This window comes from Phocoena phocoena, chromosome 17 (genome assembly GCF_963924675.1).
Source record: "Phocoena phocoena chromosome 17, mPhoPho1.1, whole genome shotgun sequence".
NCBI lineage: Eukaryota > Metazoa > Chordata > Mammalia > Artiodactyla > Phocoenidae > Phocoena > Phocoena phocoena.
In genome coordinates this window covers 29006856-29026160 of record NC_089235.1, presented here as the reverse complement: position 1 = coordinate 29026160, position 19305 = coordinate 29006856, and the positions used below count along the sequence as shown (strand labels likewise).

The 19305-nt window shown below is 42.0% G+C and overlaps 1 protein-coding gene across 1 annotated transcript; it reads right to left on the bottom strand.

Annotated features, from left to right (window-relative positions):
- Positions 1-9184: 9184 nt before the first annotated feature.
- On the bottom strand, positions 9185-18762 carry CA3 (carbonic anhydrase 3). Its single transcript, XM_065895591.1, has 7 exons — positions 18525-18762; positions 17586-17783; positions 15275-15393; positions 13477-13569; positions 12115-12177; positions 11125-11280; positions 9185-10169 (listed from the first exon to the last, which is right to left on the bottom strand). Exons 1-7 carry the CDS (start codon positions 18556-18558, stop codon positions 10050-10052), a joined length of 783 nt encoding a protein of 260 aa, XP_065751663.1. The 5' UTR covers positions 18559-18762; the 3' UTR covers positions 9185-10049.
- Positions 18763-19305: the final 543 nt, after the last annotated feature.

Below are 19305 nucleotides of genomic sequence, written 5' to 3'. Positions count from 1 at the left end.
CTAGTGGTTTATCTATTTTGTTTATCTTCTCAAAGAACCAGCTTTTAGTTTTGTTGATCTTTGTTATCGTTTCCTTCATTTCTTTTACATTTATTTCTGATCTGATTTTTATGATTTCTTTCCTTCTGCTAGCTTTGGGGCTTTTTTGTTCTTCTTTCTCTAATTGCTTGAGGTGCAAGGTTAGGTTGTTTATTCGAGATGTTTCCTGCTTCTTAAGGTGGGCTTGTATTGCTATAAACTTCCCCCTTAGAACTGCTTTTGCTGCATCCCATAGGTTTTGGGTCGTTGTGTCTCCATTGTCATTTGTTTCTAGGTATTTTTTTATTTCCTCTTTGATTTCTTCAGTGATCACTTCATTATTAAGTAGTGTATTGTTTAGCCTCCATGTGTTTGTATATTTTACAGATCTTTTCCTGTAATTGATATCTAGTCTCATGGCGTTGTGGTCACAAAAGATACTTGATACAATTTCAATTTTCTTAAATTTACCAAGGCTTGATTTGTGACCCAAGATATGATCTATCCTGGAGAATGTTCCATGAGCACTTGAGAAAAATGTGTATTCTGTTGTTTTTGGATGGAGTGTCCTATAAATATCAATTAAGTCCATCTTGTTTAATGTATCATTTAAAGCTTGTGTTTCCTTATTTATTTTCATTTTGGATGATCTGTCCATGGGTGAAAGTGGGGTGTTAAAGTCCCCTACTATGAATGTGTTACTGTCAATTTCCCCTTTTATGGCTGTTAGTATTTGCCTTATGTATTGAGGTGCTCCTATGTTGGGTGCATAAGTATTTACAATTGTTATATCTTCTTCTTGGATCGATCCCTTGATCATTATGTAGTGGCCTTCTTTATCCCTTTTAATAGTCCTTATTTTAAGTCTATTTTGTCTGATATGAGAATTGCAACTCCAGCTTTCTTTTGGTTTCCATTTGCATGGAATATCTTTTTCCATCCCCTTACTTTCAGTCTGTATGTGTCTCTAGGTCTGAGGTGGGTCTCTTGTAGACAGCATATATAAGGGTCTTGTTTTTGTATCCATTCAGCCAATCTGTGTCTTTTGGTGGGAGCATTTAGTCCATTTACATTTAAGGTAATTATCGATATGTATGTTCCTATTCCCATTTTCTATATTGTTTTAGGTTCGTTATTATAGGTCGTTTCCTTCTCTTGTGTTTCTTATCTAGAGAAGTTCCTTTAGCATTTGTTGTAAAGCTGGTTTGGTGGTGCTGAACTCTCTCAGCTTTTGCTTGTCTGTAAAGGTTTTAATTTCTCCATCAAATCTGAATGAGATCCTTGCTGGGTAGAGTAGTCTTGGTTGCAGGTTTTTCTCCTTCATCACTTTCAGTATGTCCTGCCACTCCCTTCTGGCTTGTAGGGTTTCTGCTGAGAGATCAGCTGTTAACCTTATGGGGATTCCCTTGTGTGTTATTTGTTGTTTTTCCCTTGCTGCTTTTAATATGCTTTCTTTGTATTTAATTTTTGATAGTTTGATTAATATGTGTCTTGGCGTGTTTCTCCTTGTATTTATCCTGTATGGGACTCTCTGTGCTTCCTGGACTTGATTAACTATTTCCTTTCCCATATTAGGGAAGTTTTCAACTATAATCTCTTCAAATATTTTCTCAGTCCCTTTCTTTTTTTCTTCTTCTTCTGGAACCCCTATAATTCGAATGTTGGTGCGTTTAATGTTGTCCCAGAGCTCTCTGAGACTGTCCTCAGTTCTTTTCATTCTTTTTTCTTTATTCTGCTCTGCAGTAGTTATTTCCACTACTTTATCTTCCAGGTCACTTATCCGTTCTTCTGCCTCAGTTATTCTGCTATTGATCCTATCTAGAGTACTTTTAATTTCATTTATTGCGTTGTTCATCGTTGCTTGTTTCATCTTTAGTTCTTGTAGGTCCTTGTTAACTGTTTCTTGCATTTTGTCCATTCTACTTCCAAGATTTCGGATCATCCTTACTATCATTATTCTGAATTCTTTTTCAGGTAGATTGCCTATTTCCTCTTCATTTGTTAGGTCTGGTGGGTTTTTATCTTGCTCCTTCATCTGCTGTGTGTTTTTCTGTCTTCTCATTTTGCTTACTGTGTTTGGGGTCTCCTTTTTGCAGGCTGCACGTTCGTAGTTCCCGTTGTTTTTGATGTGTGTTTGGGGTCTCCTTTTTGCAGGCTGCACGTTCGTAGTTCCCGTTGTTTTTGATGTCTGTCTCCAGTGGCTAAGGTTGTTTCAGTGGGTTGTGTAGGCTTCCTGGTGGAGGGGACTAGTGCCTGTGTTGTGCTGGATGAGGCTGGATCTTGTCTCTCTAGTGGGCAGGTTCACGTCTGGTGGTGTGTTTTGGGGTGTCTGTGGCCTTGTTATGATTTTAGGCAGCCTCTCTGTTAATGGGTGGGGTTGTGTTCCTGTTTTGCTAGTTGTTTGGCATAGGTTGTCCAGCACTGTAGCTTGCTGGTCGTTGAGTGAAGCTGGGTGCTGGTGTTAAGATGGAGGTCTCTGGGAGATTTCCACCGTTTAATATTATGTGGAGCTGGGAGGTCTCTTGTTGACCAGTGTCCTGAAGTTGGCTCTCCTACCTCAGAGGCAGAGCCCTGCCTCCTGGGCTGGAGCACCAAGAGCCTTTCATCCACACGGCTCAGAATAAAAGGAAGAAAAAGTAGAGAGAATTATTAGAAGTATGAGGAAAGAAAGAAGGAAAGGAGGAAAGGAAGGAAGGAAGAAAGAAGCAAAGAAGGAAAGAAAGGAGGGAGGGAGGGAGGAAGGAAGGAAGGAGGGAAAGAAGGAGAAAATGTAGAGAGAATTAGTAGAAGTATGAGGAAAGAAAGAGGGAAAGGAGGAAAGGAAGGAAGGAAGAAGCAAAGAAGGAAAGAAAGGAGGGAGGGAGGGAGGGAGGGAGGAAAGAAGGAAGGAAGGAGGGATAGAAGGAGAAAATGTAGAGAGAATTAGTAGAAGTATGAGGAAAGAAAGAAGGAAAGGAGGAAAGGAAGGAAGGAAGAAAGAAGCAAAGAAGGAAAGAAAGGAGGGAGGGAGGGAGGGAGGAAGGAAGGAAGGAAGGAGGGAAAGAAGGAAAAAAGACAGAAAGAAAGAAGATACAGTGAAAATAAAATAAAGTATAATATAGTTATTGTACTAAAAAATATTTAGAAAAAAAAAAAAAAAGAGAACGGATAGAACCCTAGGACAAATGTTGGAAGCAAAGCTATACAGAGAAAATCTTACACAGAAGCATACACATACACGTTCACAAAGAGAGGCAAAAGGGGGAAAAATCATAAATCCTGCTCCCAGAGACCACCTCCTCAACCTGGGGTGATTCGCTGTCTAAAGGAGGGAAGGAAGGAAGGAAAGAAAGAACGAAGGTAAAGTACAATAAAGTTATTACAATTAAAATTAATTATTAAGAAAAAAAATTAAAAAAAAAAAAAACATGGACGGATAGAGCCCTAGGACAAATGTTGGAAGAAAAGCTATACAGAGAAAATCTTACACAGAAGCATACACATACACGTTCACAAAGAGAGGCAAAGGGGGAAAAATCATAAATCCTGCTCCCAGAAACAACCTCCTCAACCTGGGGTGATTCGCTGTCTAAAGGAGGGAAGGAAGGAAGGAAAGAAAGAAAGAAAGAACGAAGGTAAAGTACAATAAAGTTATTACAATTAAAATTAATTATTAAGAAAAAAAAATTAAAAAAAAAAAAAAACCATGGACGGATAGAGCCCTAGGACAAATGGTGGAAGCAAGAGTATACAGACAAGATCTCACACAGATGCATACACGCACACATTCACAAAAAGAGGAAAAGGGAAAAAAATCACAGATCTCCCTCCTAAATTCCACCTCTTCAATTTGGGATCACTCCCTGTCTATTCAGGTATTCCACAATGCAGGGCACATCAAGTTGATTGTGGAGCTTCAATCCGCCGCCTCCGCGGCTGCCGGGAGAGACCTCCCCCTCTCCTCCCTGCTCTCACAACTCACAGGAGCTCAGCTTTGTACCCGGTCCTGCCCCTGCGCGCAGGTCGCTGGAGGGCGTCTGTTTTTTGCTCAGACAGGATGGGGTTAAAGGAGCCGCTGATTCGGGAGCTCTGGCTCACTCAGGCCGGGGGTTGGGGGATGGGGGAAGGAGGGGCACTGAGTGCGGGGCGGGCCTGCGGCGGCAGAGGCCGGCGTGACGTTGGGCCAGCCTGAGACCCGCCGTGCGTACTCCCGGGGAAGTTGTCCCTGGATCCCGGGAACCTGGCAGTGGCGGCCTGCACAGGCTCCGCGGAAGAGGGGCGCGGAGAGTGACCTGTGCTCACACACAGCCCCCCTGGTGGCGGCAGCAGCAGCCCCAGCGTCTCCCGCCCGTCTCTGGGGTCCGCGGTTTTAGCCGCGGCTCGCGCCCGTCTCTGGGGTTCGCGCTTCCCACCGCGGCTCGCGCCCGTCTCGGGGGCTCGCGCCCTCAGCCGCGGCTCGCGCCCGTCTCTGGGGTTCGCGCTTTTAGCCGCGGCTCGCGCCCGTCTCTGGAGTTCCTTTAAGCAGCGCTCTTAAACCCCTCTCCTCGCGCACCAGGAAACAAAGAGGGAAGAAAAAGTCTCTTGCCTCTTCGGCGGTGCAGGCTTTTCCCCGAACTCCCTCCCGGCTAGTCGTGGCGCACCAACCCCTTCAGGCTATGTTCAAGCCGCCAACCCCAGTTCTCTCCCTGCGCTCCGTCCAAAACCGAAACCCGAGCCTCAGCTCGCAGCCCCACCCGCCCCGGCGGGTGAGCAGACAAGCCTCTCGGGTTGGTGAGTGCTGGTCGGCACCGATCGTCTGTGCAGGAATCTCCCCGCTTTGCCCTCCGCACCCGTCGCTGTGCACTACTCCGCGGTCCCGAAGCTCCCCCCTCCGCCTCCCGCAGTCTCCGCCCGCGGAGGGGCTTCCTAGTGTGTGGAAACTTTTCCTCCTTCACAGCTCCCTCCCACTGGTGCAGGTGCTGTCCTTATTCTTTTGTCTCTGTTTTTTCTTTTTTCTTTTGCCCTACCCAGGTACGTGGGGAGTTTCTTGCCTTTTGGGAGCTCTGAGGTCTTCTGCCAGCCTTCAGTAGGTGTTCTGTAGGAGTTGTTCCACGTGTAGATGTATTTCTGGTGTATCCGTGAGGAGGAAGGCGATCTCCACGTCTTACTCTTCCGCCATCTTCCCCCGTCTCCTACCTCAGAATAATTTAAATACAAGAGAGAATCTGATTCCTCGTTTACTGCACAGAGTCGATTCTCACCTGGCTAAAATTAGTTTTTAAATCACTGGGTTTTATGCTTCTGTAGTGCACTTGGTCCCCTGTGACTGCACCGTTACACTCACTCTTACTCCTGCTGATTATCTGTGATTATCCACCTCGTCAAGTTGTCAAGTGGTTGCCATTAAATGCCTTCAAATCCGAAGTAGTTAATTAGTTCTCTAGTCATTCCCTGTATCCTGGATTTTAAGCCTCGACTGTTTTATTTCCTTTTGTACAATTGAAGCTGAGTTGCCGCCAAATGGATAAACTCATCCCCCAGGATGACTTGTGCATCTCATTCAGGATTCTGATTTTATGACATGCCTAGACAAGTCCCAAATTAATTTCAAGGCAAGAGACTTCCTGTACTTACGGTGAGGATAGATTTTCTACTTCACACAGCACTCCGAGCTACTCTAACCTGCCAACATTCCAAAGTCAGCCAAACAGAGTGAACGCCATAGTTCTCTCACCTCTCTATTTTGATTTAGTTTTTGGATGTTTTGCTAATCATTCATTTCCTCAGAAGGTCAGGTGCAGTGCTCTGGAATAGAAACTTCCTCCAGAAAATTTTCTGATCCTCCCCAAATCACCCCTTCTAGCTTTGTGCTGGTTTCTAATGGAGCCACAACTTGTTTTTGCTGCTGAAAAGTATCAGACAAGAGTTATCGCCACTGTTTTTAGAAACCATTTCCCCAATGCCAAGCACAGAGGGAACTCATTAGGGGAGCCCGTTATGGTAACTAACTCCTTAGTCTTATCTAAATTGATAAGACATGGATTCATGACCTTACTCATAGAAACATCAAGAAAGAAACATGACTTTAAGTATTGAATAAGCCATTGGAATTTTTCTTGGTCGAAGTAAAATTAACTTACAGAAGATAATAGTTAACTGCTGTTGAGAGTTTTATTATGTCTGGAATAAATACTCTAAGAGGTTTACATATATTAACTCATTTAATACTTAACACTCTGAGCAGGTACTTTTATCACTCAGATGAGGTCAGCGAAGCACAGAGAAGTTAACCTGCCTGAGGCCACGTATTGGGGGAGTGCTGTGTACCTTATACCCAGGCCTCCAGAAGACTGAACAGGATTGTAAAATGTTCATTTCTCATTTGTCTCAGTTTTAGTGTACCAACTACTAACACACAGGCCTCACTTTTGGTTATTAAAATTCTCGGAAAGGGGCTTCTCTGGTGGCACAGTGGTTAAGAATCCGCCTGCCAATGCAGGGGACATGGGTTCAAGCCCTGGTGCAGGAAGATCGCACGTGCGGTGGAGCAACTAAGCCCGTGCACCACAACTGCTGAGCCTGCACTCTAGAGCCTGCAAGCCACAACTACTGAAGCCCACGCACCTAGAGCCTGTGCTCTGCAACAAGAGAAGCCACCGCAATGTGAAGCCCGTGCACCGCAACAAAGAGTAGCCCCTGCTCTCTGCAACTAGAGAAAGGCTGCGTGCAGCAACGAAGACCGAATGCAGCCAAAAATTAATTAATTAATTTTTTAAAAAAACAGATTGACCATGTGTTTTAAAAAAATATATATCAGAAATATGTAAGACTCTCTCACCATCTTTTCTGTTGTGGATAGATATTGATGGTTAATACTAAACATTTGGGAAAAGGAAATAGGGTATTCAGGATTTAAAAATAAAAACCCTCATTGCTCTGTGAATGACATTTCATTTGTCATTTTTGTAATTATTTTGCTGTCATCTAGGGACCCAAGTGAAATTTTTTAAATGTGTTGCTGCCATCCAGTGATCTAAATGAAAATAACATGCAAACTTGATTTTGTCTTATTTGTATTTTAAGTCTTTAAGTGCTACCTTAGGGGTCATTTAAAAAAAATAATTAAATCTTCATATACTAAACTTGAAATGTTTAGAATTTCTAAAAATATGACATTTGCAGTTTTTCTTCTCACTTATTCTTTGTCTGCTAAAATAGTGTATTTTGCTCATGTCTGCAGTTCCTTTTTAATATCAAATAAAAGGGTATTAGAGGAAAAACTAAAATCTCATTAATTTTATTTATACATGGTATCTGATGTGGTTTTGGACCATATGTATTTCTTTTAGAACAATTTTATTTGTGCCAATTCTTATATGAGTAACTGACATACTAATTTTTCACATCTATCCAAGCTTGTTTATATTTGTATCAATTTCACCCATATTTATTTAATTATGTAAATGATTATAGTTAGACACCAAAATCTTCAGTTTTACATGCTCTATGTAGAATACTTCCCATTCATCTACATACGTATTCACTGATTGCACGTAAAGAATTTTGGATCAGTGGCTCTGAATAGTTATTTACCTCTTCATAAATATATTCTGTCTCCCCATTAAAGGGGTAGGAATTATGTACACCCTCTCAAAATGTAGTAATGCCCTATGTTCAGTAAATTCTTATTGATGATGCCCTATTTATAGACTTTTAAGGATATAATCATCTATTATAACACACGTCATTCAAATTAGTTTCTGCCCTTTGCTGAAGTTTTAAAATATCTGAAATGATTATATCTGAAGAACAAAAGTTGGCAGATGTGGAAACATTTTTCACCACAGCAGCTCCTAGCCATGTCCCCTCTGTAGGCTGTGTATGCCTAAAATGTAATTGTTTGGAAGACTGTGCATGGTCAGGAAAATTGTCCCCCCACTGAATAAGGACACAAGTGTGGTTTCAATATTCTAATGGACATTTATAATAATTCAGCACTTTGAGTTGCAGGGAGAAGTTGAGAGGAAGTTTTAAGTTGGGTGATAATTGTGATCATTGGCAATGACTTGGATGGGGGGGGCAGGGAATATATGTTCTACTGGAAGGCTACCACCTGAAGCTAAAGAGATCATTTTCCAAGGAGACCCAAACTGAATGAGATGAGCAAAAAACAGTATTAGTTTTAATCCTGTGTTGTTAAAGAAGATGAGTATTTGTCCTGGGTTCATCTATGTTCATGAAATCAAATGTTTATTGAGTGCTTATCAAGTGCCAGATACCATACTAGGCAAAAAGGGGGATGTTAGTGTACAGGATTAATGTCTGTGCCCTAATGGAGCTCATGGTCTAGGGAGATACCTTCTCTTGATTAGACATTTTCCCTTAAAACTGTTCCAGCCTGTGTAAGCACCATTATAGCTAGAATTAAGTCATATGTTCCTCCACCACATAAGAGTGTACATTGGGTACATTTTTACAGCATTACCAGCATTACCAAGTACCCTGAGAGAATCATTTTGTGTATTACCACTAAGTGATGAAAGCTCCACACATCCTAATTTCAAGGAGTTTAATTAACACAACCAATTTGCACTGACCAACCTGGTTTTACTTGACCCAAGTGGTAAACCATTAAGTAACATTAGTCTCCTAGGACTCTGTCACATGACTTGACTTCCAGCATTGCAGGACTCTCCTGACCCAAGACCATTTTCATTCCTTAGGGTAATTCAATTATTGCTGCCATTTTTGAAAGTAAGTTAACATATTAGCCAGTGATGTGATAAAAGATTTATCAAAGCCACTAACTGCAAAATTAGACTTTATGTCTAAAGATATTTTTGAAGGTCTCAATGTATGGATTTTTGCAGTGTTAGACTGGTGTTACCTTGATGCACATTAAAAAAAAAAAGAAGGACATAAAGGCTACAGTCTGACTTGATTCCATGCCCCTAAGTTAGCAACCATGGTACTGGTATGGACCCCAGAATCCTAAACCAACTTTGAGGCCTCTGGAAACTAGTCCACACTGTCAAATGTATGGCTACACATTCCTCTTCTGGACTGCAATTTCCTTGGAAGGCCCCCAGTAATTGCTTCAGCTGCTCTACAAGGAATGTAGCTTCCAATCCAACTCAGAATTTGAGTCACTTCAGTTATAAAAACAAACTTACAATGTTCTCCCTCCTTAAAAAATACAACACTCAACTGTTTACATTCATGTCTTTATTAGTTTTGATGATCAGTACAACTGCTTTTACTTCAAGTGCAGGCATTCACTCCTGCATGTTCTAGGAATCATTAATCCCACACTCAAGTTAGAAAGATATCAGAGGCAGTTTTTATTTTAATAAGCATGCAAAGATAAAAGTAGTAAAATGAAAAATAAATGGCCCTCCTTCAGGTAAAGAAAAATATTAGGATAAAGTCAACACCTTTATGAAGAAAGTGTTCAAATAATGGGTCAAATTTTTTTTAAAAACTCCTAGTCCGTGTATTTTACTTTCATTGATAATCAAAACCAGGCAATCTTTACAGTAGTTTAAATGTTAATAAGTGATGGACCTCTTATTGGTTTTATTTAAGGGTTAAAACACATCATCATCTCAATTCTTGGTATCCACAGTCATTTTAATTTCTGGCTTATGCTGAATTGCTATACGATCTTCAGACACCTCTACCCCCATGTATATAATTACTCATTATTTCTTTAAGATGGATAACTCATAACATGAAAAGGGTAAACTGAAGTTCTGTGAAATTTAAGATGACACAAAAACGGTTCCCAACAGCCATTTTTCTCTGCCTTTCTTCCTCCAACTCTGTTTCTTCTTCTTTGAAACCTTACTAGAAATGTTGTTTTTACAGGAAAGGTGATTATTAAAAAGGCCAAATACTTTCATATTAGACCTTGTCAATAGTTAATTCCGGTTTCTTGGTGATCACATCTCTCATCTTCATTGCTTGGTATGGAAAAGTGAAATATACTTGGAGTAAGAAGCACCGAAAGGAGACAAGGAACCAAACTCTGCAGTGTAGGTTTCCTTTCCTGAAGAGGGCAAGCTCCAGCAGCCTCATTTGAAGGAGGCCTTCACTACCCTGCCTTTGACAGGCTGTGGAGGGCGCCAGTTCCTCACCAGGGGCACCGGGGGCTCATTTTCCGCGCTGGAGTAGAGGCTACGCAGCTTGGCCATCTGCAAGGGGCGAGGGAAGGCTGTCAGCGTGACATTCAGACCAAGTGGACACATTAAGCGTGTGACAAAGAGTTAGAAATCGCCAGCTTTCTAAACAAGCAAACTACAAAACTTGTCTCCAATGTCCAGTGAGAGTTATTTGGTTCTGAGTAACAAAAACCTTTTTTTTTTTTTTTTTTAATTTGTAAAAACACTTTTCTTCCTTTTATACAGGATCACCATACCCTCTGGTCAAAACCTTTTCCTCCTGAATTCTGAAACAATTATTTTAATTCGACAGATCAGTATGAAATCTATCCCTTACGTAGGAGTGGAAGACAGTGCAAACAATAAGCTCAACTGGCCCTTCATTGCATAAGTTAATGAAGTCAATTTACATGAACACTTAGAAGGGAGGCCTGAGGAGAGAGGTCCAAGGTGTTGAAAGCGGACAGACTGGAGCTGCAATCTCAGATCCTGCCCTTGGCTGTGTGATCATGAGCAAACTGCTTAACCTATCTGAGCCTCAACCTACTTAACTGTAAAACTGGGGAACCAGTATACACCTCACAAGGATGTTCAGTCCCTTCCACAAGCATCTTCTCCCCAGACCTGTATTTACCATTCCATCTCCTAAACAGGGCTCAGTATTTGGGAGTTCTCCAAATTAGCAAAGTCTAACTCATATGGATCTGTACCCTTCAGTGTTTCTAGAGCACAAACTTGGGCATTGTTCAGCATCACCACCACCTTTAAATGTTTTTGCATTTAGCCTGGTACCCTTTGCAAGTTGAGTTTTAGAAAGTTAAACAGACTGATCATAATTAACCGGGGCAAACTATGAAGTCTCCAGTCGCAGAGCTGTTTGGTAAGCATCTACTGCTTTATATTTTCAGTTCAGCGTCTGTATCTCACAGAGTCCGCCGGCGACGGTAAGTCAGCGTGCTCTCAAAGCCGGCCCGCGGCCGCCGCTCACCTGTTCGTGGCTCACGGTGATCGGCTCCTTCAGCAGGAGCCACACGATGCACTCCTCGCAGGGCGGCGTGGTGAAGGAGCCGTGGTAGGTCCAGTAGTCTCGGCAGGCGGGGAACAGGCAGGACGGGTCGAAGTTCGGGAAGGGCGCCTCCTTGCCCTGGGAGACAGCGGGACCCCGCGCGGTGAGCGGGCGCATGCGCATCGCCTGCCGCAGCGTCTCACCGTTTGGGGAGAATGGATTTCAAATGCAATAGAGAAAACAGAGTTTGTGAACAAGTATGTGCCTTTCAGAAATAAAGGGCAGATGGGGGAGGCCGGTTTGCATGGTATGACTTTGCCACAGCCAATTTTATTCCTTATTCACTCTAGGTGAAAATCTATCATTTCTCAAGAAAAAGGACAAACTCATTCTAAACTGTAACAGAAATATTTCATACAAGTTAATGCTGTGGTTCTCGATGATACAAAACACGCTTGCATTTTTATTGAATATCATACTCAGAATACTTACTTTCTCTGGTGGTAAAACTATAAAGTGTTTGATTAGAACAAAAGAACTAAAGTGAGTCTGCTAAGTAGAAGAATCTACTGTTAAGATTTAAAATACACAGGTGCCACCCAGGAGAGAAAGGGAAACACTAGGACCCAAACATTTAGTACCTCTGCATGTGTGTAAGTGTGTGTGTGTGTGTGTGTGTTGGGAAGGGGAACACCACTCAACTTCTCTCTCAAACACTTCATTAAAAATATAGTTATCTGACAGGTTGACTATGAAGATTAAATAAACTTATGTATGTGAAACTGCTCTAAAAACTATAAACCATAAAAATATACATACAAATATAATAGCATTTGCTTTCATATGTATGCTTAGCATATTCATCAAACTTACTAACAGATTTTAGGTGAAAGAAATACACTTGAAAATGTAAAAAGAAAAAATTGACATACCCTGCTTTTATGTTCTGGGAGGGAAAATGATTTTTTTTACCTTCGTCTTAATTTTGTCCAGCGCATCAAGTAGCAGCTGGAACTCGTGTTTCTCATGTCCTATCTGTAAAAAAAAAAGAAAAAGAAAACCAACAACTATATTTTTCTCTTCTCCATAATTTAGGATTGTCTTAAAAACTAATTTTAATCCATCCATCTACCACTAGTGTTTATAAATGTGTCAGAATATCTTGTACTAAGCAAAAACATAGGTTTATTCCCCCCCCCTCAAGATTTTAGAGTATATATTTTCTGAACTAAACTTGGACTCCAGGCCTCTGAAGTACAAAACCACAAATTACATGTTGATTTACATCTATGTCCCTGACCTTCTCTGTGAAGTCAGTCTACTTTTCTTTTTAATAGAATTAGAGCTAGGATGGACTCAATGTATCTAAAACTGAACTCGTCTTTCTGCTCAGACCCACTCCACTTCCTGTAGTACTGTGTTCAAGCACTGAAAATGACCCAATGAATTCAGAACATAAAACAAATTAGGTCATTCAAAAAGAAAGAAGCTAGATTTTCACCTCTGGCTTAAAATCTAGATTATGTTAGCACTAAATTCATGTGTTAATGACACTAAGTCCTCTCTAAACCAAGGCTGGCTCAACAACACACACATTCCATGTGCTATCTTAGCCTGGGATCATGTGAGTGGTGGCCACCCTAAGCTGAGTGGATGTCCAGCCAGGGACTTGGCATCACAGACGTTCCCAAAATTGGCTTTTCTGGTTTCCCCTGCAATTGACGTGGAGTAGCAGGAAAGGGTAATGAACAATGTTGCCCTTGCCCTCACTGCCACTGAAATAAGCTCCTTCAAAGGCTCCATCTCCACTGCCCCTACACACACACTACACACATACACACACGCGCACACACACACACCTACATCCTGCATGTTGAGAAAATTTAGAAGTGCTAGGGGTACTGAAGTATGGCAAAAGTTACTCTTCTAAGGGAGAGCAAAAAATTTTGATCTGATCTTAACAGAAATATCTTTTTTTTTTTTTTTTTTTTTTTTGTTTGTTTTTGCGTTACGCGGGCCTCTCACTGTTGCGGCCTCTCCCGTTGCGGAGCACAGGCTCCGGACGCGCAGGCTCAGCGACCATGGCTCACGGGCCCAGCCGCTCCGCGGCATGTGGGATCCTCCCGGACCGGGGCACGAACCCGCGTCCCCTGCATCGGCAGGCGGACTCTCAACCGCTGCGCCACCAGGGAAGCCCAACAGAAATATCTTGACTAGTTGAATGAATACTGAAATTCATTCCTTTCTCCCGTTTAAATAAAAGGAGGGAGTAAAACTTCAGCATTGATAAGGAACTAAACTTTGTAAAAAATATATGGTCAATTTTTACCTTACCTTCAGAAAAATGCCAACCACAGCTACTCCATCAGGTTGCTTCAGAGCACTTCCAAAACTGTTATACTTTGAATTCCAGTGAACCAAATGAAGCTGAAACCATAGAACAGAGGTTATGAGGTAAATTCCCAAAATAAGGAAATAAGTATAAAATTATTCACAATAAACCCAATAATTATACAGTCTAAGGTTGCTGAACACTCTCACAGAAGTTGACAGAATTCTAAAAATTAACATGCAATATTTTGGTAAGACTTTTAATGGTTCAAATTAAAAGTTATGATAGGTAGAATCGGTGAAAACTGAACTTTCGTTAAACCAATTCAAAATATTATTTTAGTTGTGTATAACATTAGTCCTTTTTCTGACCAAATCAAACAGTGAAACACAGAGTTATAAACAGGAATCTGCTAGCATTCTAAAGTCACAATTAACTGGGAAGTAGGAGAGGAAAAATAAGGGGACAAATTCTTACGTGTCTTCATGCCTCTCTCCTTTCAGCAACAAATGGTCTAGAACCGGGTGGTAACCTTACCTTAATAATGTTAAGGTGATAACATAGACACTAGTTAAATTAGTCAAAATTTTCACATTGCATTATATAGAATGGCAAGAGAATACAATAGTTCATGACAATTTAGAAGTATTTTATTCAAGACCAAAAGTGTGAGATAATCCCACATGTAAAGACCAAACCGCAAGCCTTGCCTACATTTGTAAGGAATATACTAAACTTTCCCCATTTGTGGGGGAAGATGTCTGGAAGGCATCCTCAATTAACTTATTCTGTCACTGGCTGTCTAAATGGGCTGTAGAGAAATGAGCCCAGGGAAGTACTTCGGGTCTCCTATAGTTTAGTTTAACTGTTTAGTCAAATTTAGTTAGGCTGCCTAATGATGCTGCCTAAATGAGTGTCCACAAGTGGCTCCAAGGTTTCTGTCTCAGCTCCTATGGTTGACCAGAGTCTGCCTCTGGAAGAGTTTGGCAGTACAAATGGAATTATCCTCACCTCCAGGGCATTTGTCACCCGTTATAGGCTTGGCTTTATACAGAGAACATGCAGGAGGCTTGTCTTATTTCCTTGTAATTTGATGCCTTCCTTTAATGGGTTAACTGGAACAGAGAGTAGTATTTGTTCATATTAAATTGTGTGTATCTGTATCTAGCTATCTCTGTATAAGTACATATGTACATATAAAAACATACACACACATATGCACACCCTTCATTAAGAGACTAGAGTATGAGCATTAGCCAGAATTACTAAGTGCTATTTTTAAAGCACCACAGTCTTGTAAAAGAGGCAGCTTAGAGCACTAGGCAGGATGATGAACTGTGAAGCCAATCGGCATAAGGTAGAGCACAGGTCTAGCACTCATGTGCTGTGTGACTTTGTTATGTAACCTTCCTGTGCCTCAGTTTCCTTGTCTGTAGCCCATCTCATAGTGTGCTGAGAGGATCAAATGAGTTAGTACTTGTAGGCACTTAATAAGTATTAGCTACCATTATCTTTTCAGTTCCAGTCAGGTCCCTGGCTTTTTAAACATTATTATTATTAAGCTGCTATCCAGTTTCTAAATACAACCTTGAAATTCTTCATGCATGACACTAACTCACCTACACTCTCTTAGCTGTCTAACCTAGAATGTTTGGCAGCTTCAGTTTATGCTAAACTATTGCAGCTCTCTTCATAACTACAGGCTTGAAGCAAACGCATTGGATGCTCTTCTGTCATTATTGTTCAGTTTTCAGTTTTCACTGGGTGAGATCCAGAGTAGGTAACGGCAATTCCTCCTACCTCCGCTGCATACTTGACTCCATCCACGCTGTGCTCAGAGCCGTGATCATCCGAGGAGCCCCAGTGAAGATGAAACTGGCGAAGCCGGTAGGGTGCAGTGAGAGGACCACCTCTCAGCACTGTGATTCAGAGAAGCTAGGTCAGCAGTGAATTCACACTTCTTTTACAGAGCCCTGCTTTAAACAGCCCTTATAGCCTAAGCATTATGGGCTGGGCTGATGGTGCCATTCCCAAGCACACTGGTCTCTTTCTCACAAAGTCAAGTCTTGGGATATATCAAAATAAATGCTTTCTCTTCTCTGTCCTTCTGATTTTGTTTGCTTGTTTGATTATTTTTTAAATGTCAATTTAACATGTATGAAAATACAATTAAAACAGGAGATGGGCAATGAAAACAAGCAAAGCACAGGTCTGTTGTGTGGGTGCATTGGAGAGAACAGGATAGCTGAGAGCCAGGCAGACTTAGGTTCCAATCCCGGCCCCACCCCTTGCTAGTTGTGTGATCTCAGGCAAATTGCTAAACTCCTCTGAACCCGTTTCTGCATCTCTCTGAAGGTGATAATAATACTGACCTTTCAGAGCTGCTGTGAGGATTAAATGAGATTAAGGGCTTTAAACTGCTCATCACAGTGCCCAGCACAGTCATCACTGAACAAATGTGAATTCCTTCTCCATGTCTTGCCTCACTGCACTTTTCTTTAGTACTACAGGCAAGAGCTCTCATCCATGTCTAATTCAGACTGTGTTTACTCAAATGAGATGAAATGGAAAATTCAGAAGTTTCCCAGGGAATCAATCAATGTGGGCCCCTAAACAAGATGATTCTCCATAGCATGAATGTGAGTTTGCTGTCCAGATACCTCAACCTGGCACTTAACTTGGTTTCACTTCATTCAGCTTGCGGAATGATTTAGAAGTTCAAATATTTTCTGAAGGATATTGGAAACTATACAGAAACCCTAAAATCAAAATTTAGCAACATAAGCTAGATCAAAATAAAATTCAGAGCATAGCTATTCTAGAAAAGATTGGCCAACTGTTGGTGCTGAAATGGCACACTGAAAGCCATAGTATAGGTCTAAAACAATAGAACAAGGCTTGTATAAGCTTGGTCATGTAGGAATGAGTGGTTTGCTTAACTGCATTTTTTTCTATCCAACCACTAGGAACAGTTATTATTTGGTCATATGAGTCCAATTTATTAGGATGAATTATATGAAATTGTCAATAGTCAATCATTTTTGCTTACAAAAAGTCATTTTCATGTGATCCAACCTAGCAGATACTGTTTAATTTTGTTACTAATCCTTCAGAATGGAACTTGATTTAAATGGAGAAGAGAAAAAAAGTAGCAGATACCAACGAGATTATTGTTTAAGAAAATATATTTTTATGATATTCCTTACCTGGAACCTGCTAGTAGTTAGAAATTATAACTATTACTCTTTAGCTACAACATCATTGAGAATATTCATTCCTATACATCAGTAAGGATAATTTTAATTTTTTTACAAATGTGGTTATAGGAAAATGTATTACTGTATGTCAAGCACCAAAATGCTAAAGGTAGATTCTTACTTCAATCACAGTGAAATAAAGCATTTCTAATTAGCCTTCTTTTATTTCATTGATTTGCTTAATAGTGTAGGTGAAATAAAGAGATTTTTTTTAAACATAAGATTTTTCATTTTCACACAAATACAAATCACAACTCAAGGAGAAATTGTCAGATTCTTCAAAAACACTCACCAAAATGATTAGTCAGATGAACCCCACTGAAGCATTGAAGGCAAGTCTTCTTGATTCATACAGTGGGTCTACTCTCTCCCCTGGATTGGCCCCTACCCACACAGCAGAGGAAGAGAGTACCTACTTGGTTTCTTTGCTATGTTCCTTGCTCTGTAGAATGGAATCTGTGCCACTTTGGGGACTGGGAGCCTTGCTCTCCAGGCCTTGGTTAGGAAGCAGAAAACCCCTCAGGTGTAGACCATCAGAGCCTGAAGAACACTCATTTGGACTCATTACCATCACCTCCCTATCAAGCTTCATTTCAGGAATGCATTGCCAACTTTTAGCTTGGGCATGGGGCCATTTTGTAGCAGCCTGGGTGACCAGCATTAGAGAGTGAGACATTCCTCTTCTGTGTATAAATATAATTCTTCAAGACTAGAGCAAAGTTAAATGTCATCTCCTTTTTCAGAGAAGAAGTGCCCCCTGCTTCCCACCAATTCTGTTGCTGTGTCATAAATCACATTTTGCCAATATGGACGTTGAAAATGGTCACGTATCTCTACCTAAGTGTGATACTTACTTGACCTGTCATAAGTATCATCAAATACCACCCTGCAGGTCTTCCCATTGTTCAGGATGGTCTTGGCAGAGCCGGGGTCATAAGATGCTGACCATGGCTTCAGAGAAGGGTCGTGCTTGATGTCTTTAGTGTGCAATTCAATGGGCGACTGGTTGTCTCCCTTGGCAATCGGGTAAAGTTCATGCCAGTGGTCAGGACCTGGGAAATCAAATTGAGGGGATTTATTTATTTGGTGGCACAATCCAAGCCTTCTTTCTAAGTGACTAAACCAGCAAAATACACAGAGGCTAGCCAGTGATTATGAAAAGGTCTTGTATATCAGATTGGGCAATACAAGGCTTAGTGTTTAAGACCTGTTCATAGTTTTGTTAATAGTGTACCTGGAGACTGTATTTAACTCCGTGTATTTCCTCAAATTTTCCATGTATTTGCTCAAATATAGCCTTAGAGCCTTATTTTTGAAGTGGATTTCATCACGTTTTACCAATGCCATCTTCTGTCATATAGCTGGAATAAAATAACACTGACCCTAAGTAGATTTCAGAGCATATCCATATTCCTTTTCCCATGGGTAGGCAAGAGCTGCAGGCAGAGCAGCTTAGACCAATACCAGGCTCAGAGAGGTTAAGTGCTTGCCCAGTACATGGAGAAGGGGACAGTGAGAACTGGCCCTCGGTGGTCTGACTTCTCCGTCAGAGGCACTGTGATCTGGGCTAGTTACCGAACCTCTCTGCGCTTGAGTTTCCTCCAATGGGAGTAAAAACAGCTCCACACCACGGAGAACTAAATCAAATATAAAGTAAAAGGGTCAGCAGTATTTGGCACTCGGGAAGTGCTCGGTAAATGTTAGTTTCCATCGACTCCACCGCACTTGCTGGAGTTGCGCACTTTCTGAGCAGCACCATCCCGGACTGACCGGGAGCCGCTGCCCACACTCACCATTGTGGTCGGCGTAGCCCCACTCCTTGGCCATGGTCGTTTTCTTGGGCACTGGACGGCTGCTGCCTTCTCTCCTCCGCCGTGCACAGTCCCCGCGAGCCCTCACCTTTTATATAGGTCCCCCCACACTTGCATGGCCTTATTAGGTCAGCGACGGTGGGGTGGGGGGCTAACCAGGATTGGGGTGGTATTTGGGAGGCGGAGTGGGAAAGCCAATGAATTCCAAGAGCTGGACAGCTGTCGGGGTGGGGGGAGATGGGCGGAGGGCATCCTTCCCCTTCCTCCCCTCCCCCTCCCCTCCCCTCCCCTCCCCTCCCCTCCCCTCCCCTCCCCTCTCCGGGGAAGCGCTTCTCCTGGCCTTTCTATTCCTCCCTCCCGGCTCCTAAAGCTGCACGGCTCTCTAACCCCGCGCGCCGATGTGCAGAAATGCCGGCGACTTTCGCCTCCTCCTCTCCTCCCTCCCTCCTGCAAGCTTTTTTTTTTTTTTTTTTTTTTTTTTGGTAATGGGGGATGGGGCGTGGTAGTTGTGCTTAGCCTCCAACTAAAATCTGCACCCCGCCGGCACTTGCAGCCTCTCTTAGAAGTTGCTTTTAGCGCAGGCTGCCGGTCTGGCTGCGGTCTCCAGATGCTTCTGCGGGTTTATTTCCCTCCAGCGATCCGGTTTCGGTGGCTGGAAAGAACACGTTTGTTTGCCTGACCCATGTTTGACTCCCTTGCAGGCAACTTGTAAAATCCTAGCAGCAAAGGATGGGAAGAAAGAGGCCGGAGGGCAGGCTCTCTA

What these genes read in the sequence shown, in the direction of transcription:
- CA3 (XM_065895591.1), bottom strand. Translation starts at nt 18,558, where the DNA reads ATGGCCAAGGAGTGGGGCTACGCCGACCACAATG. An exon ending in GGGCTACGCCGACCACAATG is followed by an intron (nt 17,784 to 18,524) that starts GTGAGTGTGGGC and finishes TTGATTTCCCAG; the next exon opens with GTCCTGACCACTGGCATGAA. An exon ending in TGGACAAAATTAAGACGAAG is followed by an intron (nt 11,281 to 12,114) that starts GTAAAAAAAATC and finishes GCTGTCTCCCAG; the next exon opens with GGCAAGGAGGCGCCCTTCCC.